This window comes from Epinephelus moara, chromosome 2, assembly GCF_006386435.1.
Source record: "Epinephelus moara isolate mb chromosome 2, YSFRI_EMoa_1.0, whole genome shotgun sequence".
In the NCBI taxonomy this organism is placed as follows: domain Eukaryota; kingdom Metazoa; phylum Chordata; class Actinopteri; order Perciformes; family Serranidae; genus Epinephelus; species Epinephelus moara.
Genome location: NC_065507.1, coordinates 31463422 through 31482494, shown reverse-complemented (window position 1 = coordinate 31482494; position 19073 = coordinate 31463422). Strand labels below are relative to the sequence as shown.

The 19073-nt window shown below is 39.7% G+C and overlaps 1 protein-coding gene across 9 annotated transcripts in view; it reads right to left on the bottom strand.

The window, feature by feature from the left end:
* Positions 1 to 19073, bottom strand: part of tenm4 (teneurin transmembrane protein 4) — a 178494-nt gene that overhangs the window by 84219 nt on the left and 75202 nt on the right. For 3 of the 9 annotated variants that reach the window (XM_050072306.1, XM_050072313.1, XM_050072342.1), the window contains 4 exons: positions 14475 to 14724; positions 11434 to 11508; positions 11101 to 11199; positions 8847 to 9082 (listed from right to left, as the gene is read on the bottom strand). In XM_050072306.1, coding sequence (XP_049928263.1) covers positions 8847 to 9082; positions 11101 to 11199; positions 11434 to 11508; positions 14475 to 14724 — 660 coding nt within the window. The remainder of the gene's footprint in view (positions 1 to 8846; positions 9083 to 11100; positions 11200 to 11433; positions 11509 to 14474; positions 14725 to 19073) is intronic. The other 6 variants (XM_050072318.1, XM_050072322.1, XM_050072355.1 and 3 more) reach the window with 3 other exon arrangements.

The window sequence follows — 19073 nt, the reverse complement described above, 5'->3', positions numbered from 1 at the left end:
ACGAGTCCCCATCCAATACTATTATGTTCATCGGTAATACAGCTGCATAGTGCACACTTCAAGTAGGCTGTTTTTTAGTTATTACAATTTATTCTAATGTTTCCTAATGTTTATCTATTTATTCATTTTTTACAAAATAAAGTATATAATAACAAATCCTCTCTCCAATGTTAGTGGCCTTGACTCTGTCTCGAGTGAATTTCTCTGTCCTTCTATGAGAGAACTCTCCAGAGTTTGTTGCTTCAGTGCAGCCTTGACTGAGGTACGTGAATGAACTGCGTTCTATTGAGTGTTTCATTTTAGTCGTCTGTACATCTTTTTTGTGGCTTTTGTTGCACTTGTAGTGGTGTTGTGAGTGCAAGTGGAATCAGTTTGGCACCGCTGTCTGTCTCTTCACCCGCAGTGGAGAGACAGACGGCATAAGGGTTGGAGAGTTGACAACAACTGCACTCAATGCGTTGCTGTACATGAAAGCTTCATGACTAAAACCACCTGTGTGACAGATGACATAAAACAAAGGATCAGATCAGCCAATCCCAATCAGTGAAAAATATCGCCTCGATCAGCACCAATATCGTGAGATCGGATAATTAAAGCCAGATTGGGACATCCCTAGTTTCATTATAGAAATTACACACAAAATAACCCAAAATAATCTTATGGGACATTTTTTTTTTTTTTTGGGGGGGGGTTTTTTTTTTTTTTTGGGGGGGGGGGTGTAATTATCCTAAGGTGACAGCTGTGAGACGAAGGCACAGGAAGTAAACTCCAAAGAACAAAGAACAATACGTGGTTAATGGTTAATGGCATTTTTTCAAAAGTGCTGAGCACTGAGATTAGAAGATGAATGCTACCCTGACCCCATGGGACAACATCTGTCTCACCACACCAACATCGTTATGGACCATCCCCTGTGTCCTGTCATTTTTCTAACCCCATTCCCTTGCAAAACTAGGGGACAAAAGGAAAGAACACATCAGCAGGGAGACACCAGGGTGTTTCAATGTGAACACAGTGGATGAAGCATGCTGATATTTTACAAGGTCGACAAAAGAAATGTCCTCTGGAACAATGGCGGTAGACTGCAGGACAGAGGAGGAGGGGCTGACCATGACAGATCACCAATAAGAAAATGGACAAGATGAGCTTAGCAAGGCAAAAGCCACCTTGGAAGTCAACAGTCAGCAAAAAAGGCCCAGAAACTCAATATAGCTATTTTATTGGTTTGTTGGTTCTCTTAAGCTTCTCAAGTAAATAACCACGCAATCCAATTATAAAGAGTGAAATTATCTGACAGTTTTAGACTGAAGCTGGGAGTAAGACCTCTCCAGTCCTCTCAATGTTGTTTTCTTCAAATGTGTTTCCATTTTTTCCCCTTTTATAAGAGCGTAAACGACTACATGTCCCCAATAAGCCTCAGTGACTCTTCAGACAACACACAGAATGACCGTGCCTGTCATGATTTGGATAAAAAAAAAACTGATTTGTTAGTGGACTTACAGATCTAACATTCTTCTTCTTCTGCCTCTGCGACAAAATCATAAATCATAGCAGCTTATAATAACTGAGGGGTTTATACATAAATTGAGAGGCAGATTACACCTTAAGTTTATTTCCTTTTGTTCAAAAGCAGAGTTGCTGCTTATTTTGCGTTTGATTTATTTAGTGAAATTGTGCCAATTAAGAAGTAAACAAAAACAAAACTGACTCATGTAGAGTTTTTGTTTAAAGCTACAGATGGTAACTTTTAATGAAAAAAACTTTGTGTCATATTTGCTGAAACTGTCACTTTCTTCTGAGAGACGTTCATGAGACAGACAGACTTCCTACTGTCTTCAATGGCCTTTGCTAAAATCGACCGCAGTGCAACGAAATTAACCAGTCAGAGCGGAGGAGTCTCTAACACAGCTGTCAATCATGGCGATCACTGCTCCTGGCATGGCACTGAACTATCCAAGTGGCAGTGCTGATCAAATGTGACTCAAGATTCTGTTACTGCATTGCCTATTTCTCACCTCAGATGTTTCCAGATACATATTCTAGTGTACTGTTTAGCTGTAAAATGAGAAACTTTGTAATTCAGCTGCCATGTTGGAATCAGCTGACCGATGCACCAAGTACCACTCACCGGCCAGAACAACCTTCACATTTTACAGCTACTACACAACTACAGCTGCAGCTTTGACACAATGTTGTTTACCAGTCACCCACCAAGGTTAGAGAAAGTGATGAGAACACAATGACCATGACTGGGGTCCTTAAAATCTCGTGTGTCTGTCAACAGTATACAAAAACAGTTGCTTTAAGAATGCCATCTTATATCACCTCACTAAGGACCTATTTCATATTCCATTTCTGCCAATAGATGCCTCTAAATCCAACGCACTGGACCATGTAACACACAGCTATTGAGCAACTTCTTCATGAAAACATTTAATAAAGACAAAAAGTGGGTTTTCTGTGCACCTTTCAGCAATGCACAGCAGAATCAGGTGCTCCACAGGGCATGGACAGCAAACTTCAGATGTGAAAAGGACTGAAGCACATGGATTGATTTGCAACCTTTAATAGAGCAAATAGCCCAGTGTTTCAACCTTACTGTGTCTTCATCACAGTCTAAAAAAAGAGCTTTATTGATAGCTATATACCAATCTGAAGACCCTAATTGCTTCATTAAGTAATGGATAGCTTAGTAAATCTCTCCACTTCAAAATCATAAGTGATCCCCCAAGAATAAGAGGAGATTTACTTGTCCAGACTCAGCTATTAACTTCAAATTGACTGAAACCACCATATGAACGTGACAAGTGGCAGATCAAACCAAGCTATAGTGTCTGATGAATGGAATACATTGGGTCATTCCCAGAGGAAACTCCATCAAACGAAGCTGTATTAGAGAACGCCACCCTTCATGGTTACTCCATTTAGATCTGTATGAGCAGTTGGCTAAAGATTAAAAGACTTTTTTAGAAAACTTGATGTGCATGGCGCATTCAAAGAATACCTAATATTTTCATGCTGCACACTAGATAAACAACACCACCTGAAATATTTATATGGGTTTGTGAAAAAAAAAAATGATAGGAAGCAACTGTGTGGTTATCAGGCAAAACACGGCACAGACATTCCCTAAGATGATAAAAGTTCAAGTGCAATACCAGCATCTGTTCTGTGTCTGTCCAGTGCCTGTGGAAGTGACTGTGTCAGTGGAGGACAACCAGCGAAGAGACAGATGGCTTTGTTTGTCATTTTGTAAGTTCCAGAAAGACATTCCTTTTGATTTGTAGCTCTACATTGACTGGAGAAATGGAAAAAAAAGACTCAGTGTATGTTGCTGGCAGAACCGACGCAAAGTCACCAAGCACGGTGTCATTCCAAGTGTCCTAGTAATCATGTCTTTGTGAGCCCCATTCTTCATCCCATCCGTCCCTGAGGCCTCTAATGGAAAACAGTTGAAGAGGCATCCCCCTCCCATCCTAAATCCAAAGATTTACTTCAACGCCTTCTTGGTATCTATGATATGCAGAGCATTGGACACGAGCCAGTGAAGAGCCTCCTGATTTTGTTTTGCTTGTTTTTCAAACTTTGCAGACGTTGTGCAATGACACTCAGAAAGCTGCTGCAGTTGGCTGCAAAATGAAGACAGGCTGTACAAATAAAAGGTACTTCTAATGAGACGACCACTGGCAGAGACAAGCTGTGTCTGCATTCCAGCGATGCCACTGACCTGTCAAGAGTACTGCACTTCGTAGCATCGCCCATTTTGTCCTGAGCACATGTTGTGCCCTGCTTTCGCTTATCTCTTGGCAGGAAGTTGGGTCATGCCATGTGCCAATTAGGGAACAGAGATACTGTAGTAGAAGACTTCTCAGCCAATCTGAGGAAGTCAGCGCTTATTGCTGTGGGTCATCTGCCAGCATTCCTGTGCTTCTATCCTCTGATCTGAAGAGCACTTTCCAACTAGTGCACACTTCAAGGGAAGCTATGATGAGTAGAGTCCTTTTTTTCTCATCTTACTGGTCAAAGTCATCAAATACTGTGAGCATCAAAAAGGCAAACTATCTTCAGGTATTTAAAAAAAAATCCAGCATAGGATACAGTCTTGTATAGTATACGCCTTGAAATGAAAAGCCATATGATTAATTAATCTCTTTCAAATAGGTGTTAAACATGGCAGCCATTAGTTGCTCATTTGTCATCTGACTGCATTACACCTCTCACACATCGGCAGTGTGTGGTGTAAATCCCCACTCTGTCATCATATTGTGAATCATATTCATTTACACATATTTTTAAATTACCAGGTAAAAAGTTGAGGCAAATAACTTTCACGGTCTTTCTGGCACCACATTGTTCTATCACTGACATGCTACATTACTCCAAAATAATGCGCTGTGAAAAACAAAAACAAAAGTAAACATGACACAGATTAACTAGGACACCAAATGTGAGTTTTGGCACGTCTTGGTTTAGGCCAATGTATTTCCTTCCTTCAGAATTGGGCCATTAGAAGCCTGGTGTAATCAATCTTTTCAAAATCCATGCTGGTAAGATCACTGAAATTAAATATTCCTACATAAAAATAGTAGAAAATTACCCAGTCCCTAGCTCTGAGACATAGCACCACTCTCATGCAATATTTCTCTAAGAAACAATGCACTAAAAAACAATAGTAAAACATCTTGTATAGTATGCTTTTGTTTAGTTTATGCTTTAGCTGACACTTTCATTTTCAGTCAATCAGCAAACAAGCTTTTCACAATTATGATGCATCAGGAAGTACTTCCTCTGGTAACCCTGAACTTAATCGGAAGGCGTATAGATTAGTGTGTAATAGCATAACCGTTTTTAATGAGGGTGACTTGCCTGAGGAGCTAAATACTTAGTTCAGTATAGCTCAAAGGCCAAAGCTGCAGAGTATCTACATATATATTCCTATGTGTTTCAACCTTATCACCATGCCTTTTAATAACTGTAGAAATGATCAATATGTGGTGCAAAGTCCAACAACTATCTGTCTATTTCAGCCGATCCAGATCTATATTATCTGTGCTCTCACCATATCAGAACTACAGTAACCTCCTCCATCTGCCACAACGGGTCAAAGTCTAACCTAGCTTTGGTCTTTGCACATAAACACAATAATTGCAATTGTGATGTTAATGAATATAAAGAGATGGAAATGGAAAAGCTTCATACTAATAATTTATGTCTGCAATACTGCATGCAGCGATATGTGGCTAATGCACTTGCTAATTATCATAAATTAGTTGCAATGATTTGAGAATGTTCATTGTTTCAACTGTCTACCAGTAACATAAAAGTACATACTGTTTAGTTGTTTGCATCCATGCAATACATGTTAAGTTGTGTTGGCACATTAGTAGGACAAACAATTGCTCTGACAGATATATTAGCGTGCTAAAATTGCACTATAACCTAGAAGACCTAGCCGAGGTATGCAGCTGTGTATCATGAGACATGAATGCAGCAATTCCAGTAAATACTGGGCATTATAGGATCAAATTAAAGAAATGGGAGTTTCACTGAAAGCAATATAAAGGCTTTTTCTAGGCCATTAAAGTATTTCATTGCATCAATAAATAAGCATTTTGTACTTGAATGGTCTTTGGTCTTTAGATATAGGCCATAGTTAAGATTGATTTAACATTCACAATATAAGCAGCTGAGTATTTCCTTACAATTTCAAATAAGCCGACATGGGCACTTTTTTTTTCATGTAGCGCAACATCAGTAATGACAGCCTAGATGCTGCAAATATCACATTGGGATCATGAAAAGGCAAATCAAACAAAGCAGTAATATTCTGAAGTACTGGAAAATAGGCAAACAGGTAAAATCTGTGTTGCAGAGAAGCTTTTTCTGGGTTGGATGATCATGCAGTGAAAATTTTTCTGGGGCCTAACCTCTTTGTCCTTGGCTGGATACCCAGGGTGAATAGAAGTGAACACAGGAGGATACTGATGACCTTAAAATGAGGCACATATAACAAATGTGCTAATGAGCGAGCAACCACAGAGAAAATAGTGCCATGTTAAACCCCCGACCTTTTTGCACTTCAAAATGTGCCGATTTACAAAGCTGTGACAAAATAAGACCATGCTGCAAGTCAAAACATCTGTCATGAGCCATAATTGGGTTCATTAGACATCTCACCCAGAGTTCCCAATTACAGGCCTCAATAATTAATTGCACTTGAAATTAAATGTATTTTCTCATCAGCCTTTAATTAAATATGGCCCTCGTTCTTGATTGGAAATTCCGATCTTCGGGTGAGGTTTGGTCTCCAACATGTTTACTTGTGGTGCATCGGGAGATGGTCTGAGTTTTGCAGGGTATAATTACACAGTCTGATTAAGCACTATCAGGCTGATGGTGCTCTGGCTTTTGGCCAAGTCAAAGCAGTAAACTGTAGACATGTACTGTATCTCTACTTCTACAGCCAAACCACACTGCTGACGCCGAAAACCAAGCCAAACCAGAACTTTCTCACACCCACTGTCGCTGATTCAAAATTGCTGGATACGTAGATAATCACCATGAGCTGCGACCAGCTGATTTCTTTTTTTAATTCCATCGCTGTTCTGAATTTCAGATTAAACAATTTAAATGGCTCTGGTGACAAAAAAATGAATAATCAGATTTTAGTTCGTTTGGCCCCAAGGAGAAGCAGAAATGATTGCTTTCATGATTGTTACGGCATAATGCATATCTATAACAAATGTCCTCAATGAAGAATTCATTTATCTCGCTGATGAAGGCCATGCGAAAGGATCTGGCTGTTCTTTTATTGACTGCATGGATATGAACTACAATGTTCTCGCCATCCTTCAGAGCGAGAACAGATTCAACAGTGTAACCATTTATATGTTAAACAGGTATTCACAGCCAATCATATGTATATTACATGGGGAAGAAATATATTAAACAGAAGTGTGTATCAACTCATTATTTAAATTTGTATTAACGAATCAGACAGAACTGTAATTACTTGAATAAAAAAAGTGCTGCTAGTTTTTTTTTATGTATATCACCCAATCCTTAGAAATGTCTGCCAATTGAGGCAACAAAGATATTCAATACTATTCAAATCCAGACCTCAAACATACCTGTTTGACATTACATTTCGAGAATCTTTACCTGTCTTCTCTCCCCTCACTGCACTACAGGAAACCCTTTGTCCTGAACTCTGTCACTCATTCCCTCTATATATATTCTTTGTGTTATCCCTCCTGCCTACGCTTGTTCATCATGTCGTCATCTCCAATCTTAGCCAAGATCATAGCACTAATTCAGTCAACATGTAGTTTACCTACTTCACCCATACTCTAACAGCTGCTGCTAAAATGCCCCAAAACTCCTTTGACCTTCCCACAAGCCTTTCTGTTTCCCATTCCTTCAGCACTGTTACTGCAGATGCTGCTGTTATTGTTGCAAACCGGTAAAAGCCCTTGTATCCCTTTATGTTTTCAAGTAATAACAACAAACATTTTCTCTGAAGCAAATTTGTATTTTTCTGTGCTTTCAATGATTGATTTAAAGGTTCTGTATGCCACATTCAGAGCATTAATATAGCAGCAAACCGTTATTTGCTATGTAAAGCAAAGAGAGTATGAGAGAGAATATGAGGTCACACTACCTGTGTGTGTTGTAATCCAAGATTCTCTTTGGTGTGTTGTGAAAAGTGTATCTTCTAACTAGCTCATTGTCACCACTGCAGAGCGCTAATACGGCAGTTACCTCTGTTATCAGGATGGTATCGTCGCAAAAGCATAGTGTCCACCCTCTAGTTCCCCCCTCATTAACACTGTTAGCTTTGTCAGCACTGTTGCCGTCATCTAGCACTTTGTACAGAGTTAGCACTGTTAGCTGCTAGCCGCCTGCTCAGCCACCTCCATGTTGAGAACCGTGTGCAGAAAACTCAGACACTCTGAATTTTGCATGGTGCCCCTTTGATTATCATAATTCAACTTTCGTGAGAGAAAAAATTCTGCCAAGTGTTACAAGGATTACTGGCAGAGCAACAGCTTGCTTGGAGTAAACAGAAGATGAACTGAGTAGCTAGCATGGTCAGTGACAGCCAGCATGGTGCAACAGACCGGAAAGAAAATCAACATGAAATCCAAGTCTGAACACAGAGTTCAGAACACAGTTAAAGAGGTGATCTCTAAGAAATGTAGAGAAACTTCATCACAGAAATTACTTGCAGAATTATGTGTCTTTATCAAATTCTTTTTCTAACCATTTACAAGTGAATGTTTTGTTAATAGTCTTGTATGTAGATCGCAAAGATAACTTAGAGACTGTATCATCAGATAACAATATTATTCCCTCAGGGAATGACAGCAGTCAAAAACAGCAGAACCGATTTAATAGCATAACTCAGTTATCATAACTGATTGTTCTTACCCGGCTGGGGCTGGTTATGCTGGTCAGGGAATTTTAAATCAAATACGATGAATATTCTAAATGTGAAAGTCCTCTCTTGTGTGATAGCTGATGTCTTTTTAATTCATTCCCTATCTGACCTATTCACAAGAGCAAGACACTGGATTGCCCATCTCTGCAGATTCAGTCAACCCAATCTATGAATGATAATGTTATTTCGGACGAGGTGTGTGGGCGAGGAGTCAATCTATGAGTCCCTATATAACTATGCTCATATAAGGCGCAGAGTGCAGATTCAACACTATTAAAACGGATGATAGAGGGAACACAATAGAGCATGGACTCATCCTCTGTCTGCAGTTAAGCGAGGGGTGGGGCTGGGGGTGGATAGGTAGAGGCGCTCACCCTGGTGTGTAGAAGCATCAGAGGTGACTCACCAATAAAGTAGGCCAACAGGAACAGCAGTGTTACTGAGATGAGGATGGCACTGAGAGCAGCACATTTCCAGTTGCAGTGCTTATAGGGTTTCTTCAGGCTGAAGGCAGGTCTAGAGAAGGTGTTTCGAGGCAGAGGGCGTGGGGGAGGCGAGTACACCGTGCTGGAGGTCAAAGGGTATCCTGGTGATGTTGTGCAATACATTGGTGACGTTCCACCTGGTTTGAACAGGAAGTGCCTGGAAAAAAACCCACATGTTTTGTGTTAGTCTTATCAGAAAGAATCATTTCTCAGGGATGTCTCTCATCATAATACTGTAGGTTACTGTCTATCTAAGTGCAGTCCCTTCCATTCTGTTTCTAAGCACATTCAATACTGTTACCATAGTCACGCTTCTGCTAGATTAGTGAGAATACTAAAGCATACTGGCTTTTGCTCAGTCGAAATTGCAAATCAATATTAAATCTAATTTACAGGACTAGTGACCGCAGCTGGCTCTTGTTTACGAATTCATGCCAGCATCGTGAAGAGTAATTCCCAGTAACTATGTGTCAAGGCTGTCCACAGAAGAGATACTGTGTACGGGGCCTCACCATGGAGTCGAGCAGATTTACTCGCCCTTGAAGAACATGCCTGACTATCTCAGAAAACATGTGTAGAGCTGCATGTCCAAGAGCCGTATGATCAGCCCATCACAGAGTCAGTGGAAGCGGCACTGTTGTCAAGGCCGTTTTACTGACAAGCTTACAAGAAGCTCCTGAGCGACAGTGACATGAACGTGATTGAATGTCACATTACAATGTATGATGTGGAAAGTCACTGAGACCATATTGTATTTATAAATATCAGGACAAATCTTTGACACGTCCTATTCCAGTGATAGGAGATAACATGGGGGACTGTGTTTCATAAAGCGGTCATGCTTAACATTAATCAAAAGCAATACAACCCGACAGTGTGACTTAAAGGAATATTTTATCTACAAAATGATCATCTGAGTATCAGTTACTCACCCCGTGTTACGTTGAAAGTAAATACATAAATAAATAAATCTCTCACCCATCTCATGCAGTATAATCCAAGCCTAGTTTATCCAGTGGTTTGCTCAGTACTTTCCAAACACGTGCATTTTTGCTAAAACTTTACTATTTTAATCACTTCATATTTGAGTATCATGCCTGGGCAAGTGCATGGTTTCAAACTCTGCTCATGCATTCCACTGAGCAGAGTTCAAACACACACGCTTGCCCAGGTGCAATACTCATTCGTGCATGAGACTGTTTATGTGCAGGTGCGGTAAATAGTAAGGTTTTAGGCCTAGTGCACACATACACAGGTATACTTTTTGGGCTTTCATCCACACACAAAACTGTGTTTAAGGCACTGAAAAAGGACCTTCAGTAAAACTCAGTCCAAGGTGAAGATGTTCAGAAACTTTGTGTTCAGTGTAGACAGGGAATAGACAGGGAGTTTTTGGCATATAATGTCAGACTGTGCACCATTATCTCCTTTGTGAGGCATTATAAATGAGGCAACTTTTCGTACAATGGTGAATGTGACCAAAACAGTGCTGGTTTTAACTTTGCTAACTGGACTTTTTTTCAGTATTTTTACTCATAAATGTGCAGTTACTTTTTCGCTATATATCTCAGGCGTCAGAATGTGCTACGGAGGTCACTGCTCCATGTAGCCTTCTGGTAGTAGCTTTTTTCAGGCTTCTGACTGACCAAGATCTTCCTCTTAGTGTGGCTTTAGGGTTAAGGTTATATCATGTTTTAATTTAATTTTTTTAAAACTGTGTATGCAGATTTTGCTTAAATGCATGAGCATAGCACTGGATAAATCAGACTTTGACTATACAGCATGAGTTGTCTGAGAGTTTGTCAGCGGATGTTTTGATACAGTTTTGCTGTTGTTTATCGCGCTCCCCTTTTAATCCAATTCATCAACAATCCAACATGCAGAGCCATGCGAGAAAACAGTTATCTTTATGAATTCAATATAACACAGGGTGAGTAACTGATATACAAATCAGCATTTTTGAAGTATTCCCTTAATGCAAATTGTTAGTTGTATTAAACAGGGAAGGGACAAACACAGCAAAGATTCTAGCACTGCAGGAGACATACACTGATGATTGACAGCATTTCAAAACAGAGGATGTTTGATGGAAAAACAGCGCAGGCATCACTATTGTTTTCATGGCAAAGCAGATTCTGACAGTAGTGTGAGCCAGATAGCAAACAAGCAACATACCCGTCGTTGTACGAGGCATCTTGGCGTGCTGATGCCAGAATGTCCATCTCAATGAGGTTGTCCTGTAAAGTCTCTAGGAATGTCTGCTTTGCTATGTTTCTACATACAGGTGGAAAGATGGATATGAAGCTAGTGTGAGATGTACGTGCAAGAAACACAGAAATGCCAATACAGTATGTGATCACCAAGCAACATCAACAACAACTGACAAATGGAGATCAGGACAAACAGCGTGGGACAAAGAAACCAAGGCCCTTATGGAACTACTTCTACAAAGGTGTGAGACAAATAACATCTAGCTCTCTTTTTCCCCTCCGTTGGGCACTGCCATACCTTGTTTTGTACGAGCCCTGCCCTTCTCTGCAAGCGTCCTGCTCTTCTCTGATAAACATTAGAGTATTCTGGCTCCTTTATGGTTGTGATTGGAAGAAAACAATGCATCACTTACACATGAGAACCTTAAGGTTTCTAACACTTATTTCAGACAAAACACTTTATCTTAATTAAAGCTTTAATTACAAAGGTGTCATTAAGGTTTTATAGATTCCACATTGGATGGTATCCTTTAGTACAGTTGTTACTCATTTAATGGTTGCAACACTCTAAAAAATAACAACACATTTTCAGTTATATAAGTGTCTAGAGGCGCGTGTCTGATTTCTCCCGTAATGCACCCCCCACCCCCACAAGTGCTCAGTTCCATAAGGATATACTGCAGCAATGCAATGGAGAAATGAACTGGCCACATGCAATGGGCAGGCTGAACACGTTCAGTGGTACAAGAGAAAATGCCTCGTTTTTGATCCCTGCCCCTTCGAGGCCGGTAGTGAAGTCTGTTCATGGTCTCTCAAGCTTGTGTTGTGGGGAAGAATGCAACTTTTAATGAAGAGAGAGAGATGCTTGGCAGAAACTCTAAAGACAATGGTGAGGCTGGATAGAGCCAACCAACTGCTGGCATCTCTCCAGTGAGCAGGATAAGACCTACCAGTGCAGAATTTAGCTGGGCCATTAAATTTCACAAAAGTGACAAGAGAGGGCCATTGTAACACTATTAACTAAGTAAAGGCGACGTTAAATATTTCTGTGTCCGTGTGGATATTACTAATGGTTTCCATTACATTAGTGGAACTTTAATAGTTGATCTTTTTTTTTTTTTCAAGGCAATAGGTCAGAAAGACTAGAAATGTGGTTTGAGCAGCACTCTTGCCTGTTGCAGATTCACTCTCCTCACCATCTGTTTTCTGCTCCACAGGGAATACCTGTGCAGGATTAACGTTGGAGCTGGATGACATGTAATCATTCATTATACCACTAACTGTCCTTTCTACCAGCTAAAATTGATGCTCATTTTCCTGTTGACTGAACCGTCTCACAAAAAAACTGAAGGAAGAGACAGTAATTCTATTCATGGCTGGTGTTTAGCCATGCCAAATTAGCTATTAGCTATTCTCCTGTCAACAACGCTCTCATTTATGGCAGCGTGTTTACTATATAGGCTATAGACTACAGTGTGTTCTAAGTTTTTCAAAGGATTGCTTTGAATAGATCCAAACATTTAAAGGTCCCATATTGAAAAAGTCAGATTTTTGTGTATTTTTTATTATAAGGCAGGTATGGATGGTATATAAATACTGTGAAAGTATCACTATGCATAATTCAAAGAGAAATGCACACAGTCTGTATTCAGAAACAGTGCCTTTAAACAAGCTGTCAGGACTCTCATGAAGTTGTGATGTCACAATTGCACTATATAGACAGTTTCAAACTTAAAACATAAACTCTTGAAATTGGTTCCTTTATATTTCCTACTGAAATGTTGTGCAGTGTATGTGAATGACATCAGACAGGAAGTAAACATGGACCCAAGCTGTTGCCAAGCAATTCCAGCGAATTGGTCTGTAAAGATAGAAAGTGCCGCAACAGCGCCGTTAAAGTCATTCCCCGGCCGCAATGATGGTGCTGAGACACCATGAGCACAGATGTGGAAGAGCCAGAGACACTGACCAATCAGAGCAGACTGGGCTTTTCCAAAAGGGGGCTTGTAGAGACAGTAGGGGTGGGACTTACCACAGGATCCATAATACCATATTATCACGATAAAATATTATTGTGATTTTAAGCATGTTGCAATAAAATACATTTATTACCATTTTTCAACAGGACATTATGTCCCCAAAGGAAAACTTCGTCAACATTGGTTTTATCTATTGAGATAAAGTTCTCAGTCTATTCAGCCTTGTTTTGCAGCAGCAAAATGTTTGTAATGGACTGAAATATATTGTATTATTCAAGGAGGCTACCTAACGTTTAATTTTTTTCAAATTATTAATTATTATTAATTATTTAAAATTTTATATAGACTAAAAAATTAAAAAATCGATTCTTGGCACTGTGTGACGATACGATATGGCAACAAAAAATATCGCGATACTATGCTGTATTGATTCCCCCACCCCCCACCCCTAAGAGACAAGCGCTAAAATGGGGCATTTCAGACAGGGGGTGAATACAGGTACATGTATATTCAGGCTGACAGTACTAGAAAAATAATATGTTTTTTGAACATTAAAGCATGTAAACATGTTCTAGTAGAAACCCAAAATACAAGTATGAACCTGAAAATGAGCATAAGATGTGATAAAAATAAATATGTGATAAATAAATAATCTTAATAAGGAAAAGATCATTTCTTATCTTCAATAACTTTCTTAAAGTCAAGGATACACAATCGATTTTTTTATTAGCTCAGTAGGTGACCTGGTTGCACAGAGGAGCTTTGTTTTGTTCGGGTGTTTTCTACTGTTAGCAGTGAGATATGATCATGATGAGGGTTGAGATAATTTGCCTTGCTATTCCTGATTTCAGAACACCATGCAATAAGACCAGCCAAAGAAATACCAACAGATATTCCCTTTGTTACAATAACACTTGACAGATCTACTTCACACAAGGGCCACCTATCGAGAAATGTGCTAGAGAACTGAGTGCTGATTAATATGAAATAAATAAAACTTGGGGCTGAAGTGGAGGAGCTATGAAGCCTGCTCACGGGAGCCTGAATTTAATTTTGCAAGAACTGTTTCATATCCAACGTGACCATAATCACTCTGCTGTTTAGACTCAATAGCCTCCACTGTTAGGATTGCTAACCAAAATCAGCACTTTTCTCTTGTTTGCCACAAAATCATGTTCATCACAAATGTAGGCCTTTGCCCCGAGCAGGATATTTTCCATTTTATTGCTTTGCTCCTTGTTAGCACTGTGGTAATTTAATATGGAGCTGACAGCATGAAAACCTTTGTTCAATGGCACCGGCTCAAGCTCAGTCTTGCCAACATCTCTATACATTGTCAGGGAGACAAGTTACACAGTACCTTGTTTCCAGGGGGATGTTGCTGTTGAGTAGCCAGTTGTCCTGCGTGCTGCCGGAGTCCTGACCACTGGCCGGACCCTCAGGAGGAACAGAGCTGTCTGTGGGTGCGGGACTTGGGTTACTCCGCGGCGTGTAGTTGCCCCTGTTCAAGGAGTTAATGGAGGCCGCATGGTGCTGATGATTGGGCGAGTGGGAGTGGGAGAGCGGTAGAGGAGGTGTCCGCAGCCGAGAATGGTTTTGAAAGGCTCCGTCTGAAAGGAAAAGAGGAAAGGAACACGTTAGAGAAATGTTAAAAGAGAAGAGCTTCAAAACTACTGCAAGTCCATTGAGGATGCGTATTCCAACAAGTTTGTGAAAGTGTGTGCTTGTGCGTGTGTGTGTGCTAACAGGGTAAGAAGAGCCTTATGGTGTTATCTTTACTCCCTGAGCTGCAACATTCAGACCGATGAATGATTAGCCATAGTTTCACCAGCAGTACATAAATTAACACCTAAGCTCACGACTAATTTCACTGACGAGCTGCAAAATCCTCACATGAACCACTCTAAAAAATAAAAAAAAGTCCCTCTTCTGCTCATTATTTCTCCAAACTGGTCTCTATCAGAGAGCTTTCTGCCTCCCACAGAGACCTGTGACAGTTTACTCAGGCCAGACACTGGCTCCTGTGTAAACAGACGAGTTGGCCTCTTCTTGAAACTGACCAATTCTTTAGACATTTATTTAGCCAGGGAGGGATGTTTGAGCATGCATAGTCTTTTAATAAAAATAGCCTGTTTCATTTTGTCTTGTACAAAATGTTTTGTCACAGCTAAAGCAAACTGAACATTTGAAGCAGAAGCCAACAAGTAACAATGGAACTGTTTTTCATGCACACCTATTTTCCACTATTATTCCACACTCTGCATTTGATACAAGTCATGTAAACAGTTTATTCTGTTTGGATATTCCAAATAAGGTCTTTTTTTTTTTCCAAGTGTAGCGTTTTCTGATAGACATCTGTGATATGCCAGTATTAATCAGGTTTTAATGGCACTCTTTAGACAGCACATTTGGAATATGTGTCTCAATTGGGGTTTTAACAGCAGCTGCCCAAAACAAATCCCACATTTCCGATCATAAAAGAAACACACCTACTTTGAAACATTATGAAAGACTTGGATATTAACACGTTTTTGGATATGTGCAAGTCTCACAATGCCAACCTTTAAAAAGGAGGCTGAAGGAATGAAAGAGGGAGGCTGTGTTCTCACAGTCAAACAAGATCGTCAGCCGTACAAAACTTATTCTACATCCTATTTTGTTGCAAAGAAGCTAAATGGAACAAGCTGCTCAACCTGTTCCCCTTTTCCTTATTTTGACATGATAAACGACATGTTAGGGCACGTTAACCACAGTATGCAAGGCTGCATGCAAACAGGAATATTAGTGGAATATTCACTTTCATTAGCCATGTAAACTGTTTAGTAGTCTTTTTGGTATAAATGCAAAAAACGTACTAATTGCAGTCAATGATAGCCATTTGCTTTGGTAACAATCCGCCATTATCAGATGCATGTCATTTTCAGATTTGCAGTGGTTCACCTTTGAAGAATTGATTCCATCCAACTCTCTGTCCTCTAAATGACAACTCATATTTTAATCTTAATGAATGTGGGCTGCTATTTGCAGGCTGAAAAAAAAAAAAAAAAAAAAAAAAGTGGTGCACTTCTGGAGTTTGTCTTTGCGGTCATACTGGATTCTGGTCTTTAATAATATAGCAACAGCTAAGATGAACAGAGCGTGTACTTAGACAATAAGGGGATGGATAGCTTTTGATAATCTAAAGACTCTAACCTCAGCATGCAACCGCCCACCATTTTTTCCTTTGTGATTTGTTCATTGTGTTTGTCAATTGTATATGTTGTGCCTAAAAATACAATAACCATCACAAAAAAGGACAATCACAAAAACAGAGCTCTTAGCAGACAAAACTTAGGCTTTTTGTGTTATTTTTTTTGTCCAGGTCTTGTACCAGCTCTACTGTCACACTACATTGGAGGTTTTGCAACGACTATATATGAAGTCTATAGGAACAGGTTGTACCCAAAGGTTCTATACGCACTGTTTGATCCACTCTGTACTTCACAAGATACAAGACCAATGTCCTTGTGCGCTCTGTATCCATTTATTTCCACATCTGTTAAGCCATTCATCAATCAATAAACCCCTGGCTTTACACAGAGTGAAAGAGTGGCTCTCCTTTATAGCAGCAAGCCTCCTTTATTTCACAGATATCCACAACACTAAATTGCCAATTTACAGCAGAGACAGTGGAATATAGACACAAAGAAGGCTTATTTTGTATAATCAGCTCCTTTATTAAAGCAATACCAAGTGATGCCAGTCAAGAAGCTTAGTGTCATTTTAGATTTTTTTTTCTTTTTCTTTTTTTTCCCTCTGAGGTCAGGAACATGAACATGCTATTTCAACATGTTTCAATCATGGCAGACTGATAAACAAACTGTTGAGGTGCAAAACTGGCTCTACTCAGAACAAAGTAGCACGAGGCTTAAGTGCTTGAGGCATTTTCAGAAAGTGGAAAGAGAGCCATTGTGTTCTCATATAATGTGCTAACGAATGGCTCAGCAGGGAAAAACAAGACAACAATGTAGTGTGCTGCATTTAATCCAAAAGCACATCCCTGTGTCTGTTTCTCCAAGGTTTTCACACACGTGCTTTACAGGAAGCCTGGCAATTCTGCACATACTCACACTTAGAGTGTTTCTGCTCATTTCTATTAATGTTCTGTATGTTTCCTTAGTCATCAACATAAAAGGAGAGAACACTAATTTTAACCTTCGGACTCTATTTTCAACCTGGCTCACTGCCACGTAGTCCACGTTTTATAGGATGAGCCAGTGGAAGAAATCGAGCACTATATCATGCATCTGTCGCACTGATAGATGGTTCCATACTGAGCACACTTTTGCACAATGCTGCCCTCGTAATTAGCTCAGCTACTGTGAGCGCGCTGCACACCACGGTCCTGATGAACAATGGACTGGTGTGAGGTAAAACCACACAGTTGTTGATGACCTCCCTCCTGCTCAGTAATGTACCTGATCTCTAAAGCCATTAATAAGGTTATGCTAATTCGATACACGGACGGCACAGACATACGCTGAGAAATACATCACAAGGACAAATGCATCACTGCTCTGCAATGCATTTACCACTAGGGTAAACAAATCCTTGACTTCCTATGACGATCAAGCAAATGTGGGGCAACAAATGATTAATTTTTCTAACACCTGGTAACACTGTTTCCTCTGAGGACCATACTTGCAATATATTTTAAGATTCATGTTTTCTGTTACTTCGCCCATACCCTGCTTTGAAAAGCACTGTAAGCAGAACTGGTTATTAAAAGACCAAATTGCTTTTGCAAATTGATATAAACGTTGTTTTTGGTTATTTTAACATACTGTATAAGTGGAGTTCTATTCAGGTTTACTCAGTTGTAACATAATAGCCATAACTATATGATTACAGTCAAATCCAAATTTAAATGAAGTTTCCGGTTGTGTCTCGATTAAGTCAAATTTTAATACTATGGGCAAATTGAAGTTCTTATGTTTACTTTTATGAGCTATATTATTATTTGGAATAAAAGCCAGAGTACCTATGATTTATAATCTGTCATTAACAACACAGTATTATAAAGTATTTAAAGGTCGTAGGATTTAGAGGGATATATTGGCAGAAATGGAATGTCATATAATAAGTATGTTTTCTTTAGAGTATAATCACCTGAAAATAAGAATCATTGTTTTTGTTACGTCAGAACAAGCCATTGATATCTACATAGGGAGCAGGTCCTTGCCCACGGAGTCCACCATGTTGCACCGCCATGTTTCTACAGTAGCCCAGAAAAGACAAACTAAACACTGGCTTTAGATAGGACCATTCGACCACTGTAGTTAGCAGCCTCTCTGTGATGGGAGCATCTTTAAACTGCTTTATTCAGTGTTTTTTACCGGTTTAAATCACTGAGGCCAATTGTTCTGTGGAGGAAGAGACCTCTGTGGATAATTCGGCTCCCGGTAAAAGACGTCTAAACAACAAACACTGAAAGAATTCTAACCGAGAGAAGTTTTAGCTGGTTGCAATCTGCAATCCTCACTGCTACATGCCACTAAGTCCCCCTAAATCGTACGGCCTGCACCTTTAAGAGAGTTCTGTACATGTGGTGCCCAAATGTTTTGCAGTCTACACAGAAGTTTCGCCACAGTAAACTTGCCTACTGATTTGCATCTGAGCCATCACCATTTGAATGCATTGTAGAACATGCTCCAAAGAAGAAGAACCACATAAGCACTGCATCATGATTTAAATTCACAACTTGACCGCATGCATGTGTTCCCCTGTCAAACCAACAACACTTTATCAGCACAGGTAAATAGTCACTGTTTAGTATGTGGAAATAAACAGAAAGACGAAAGAGGCGAGTATATGAGACAAAGCACAGAGCAACATGACCCCCACAGATGTGGTGATTCAGCAACAATTATTCACTACTATCCAAAGGACAGGAAAAATAAATGGTTTTCTATTGACCTGC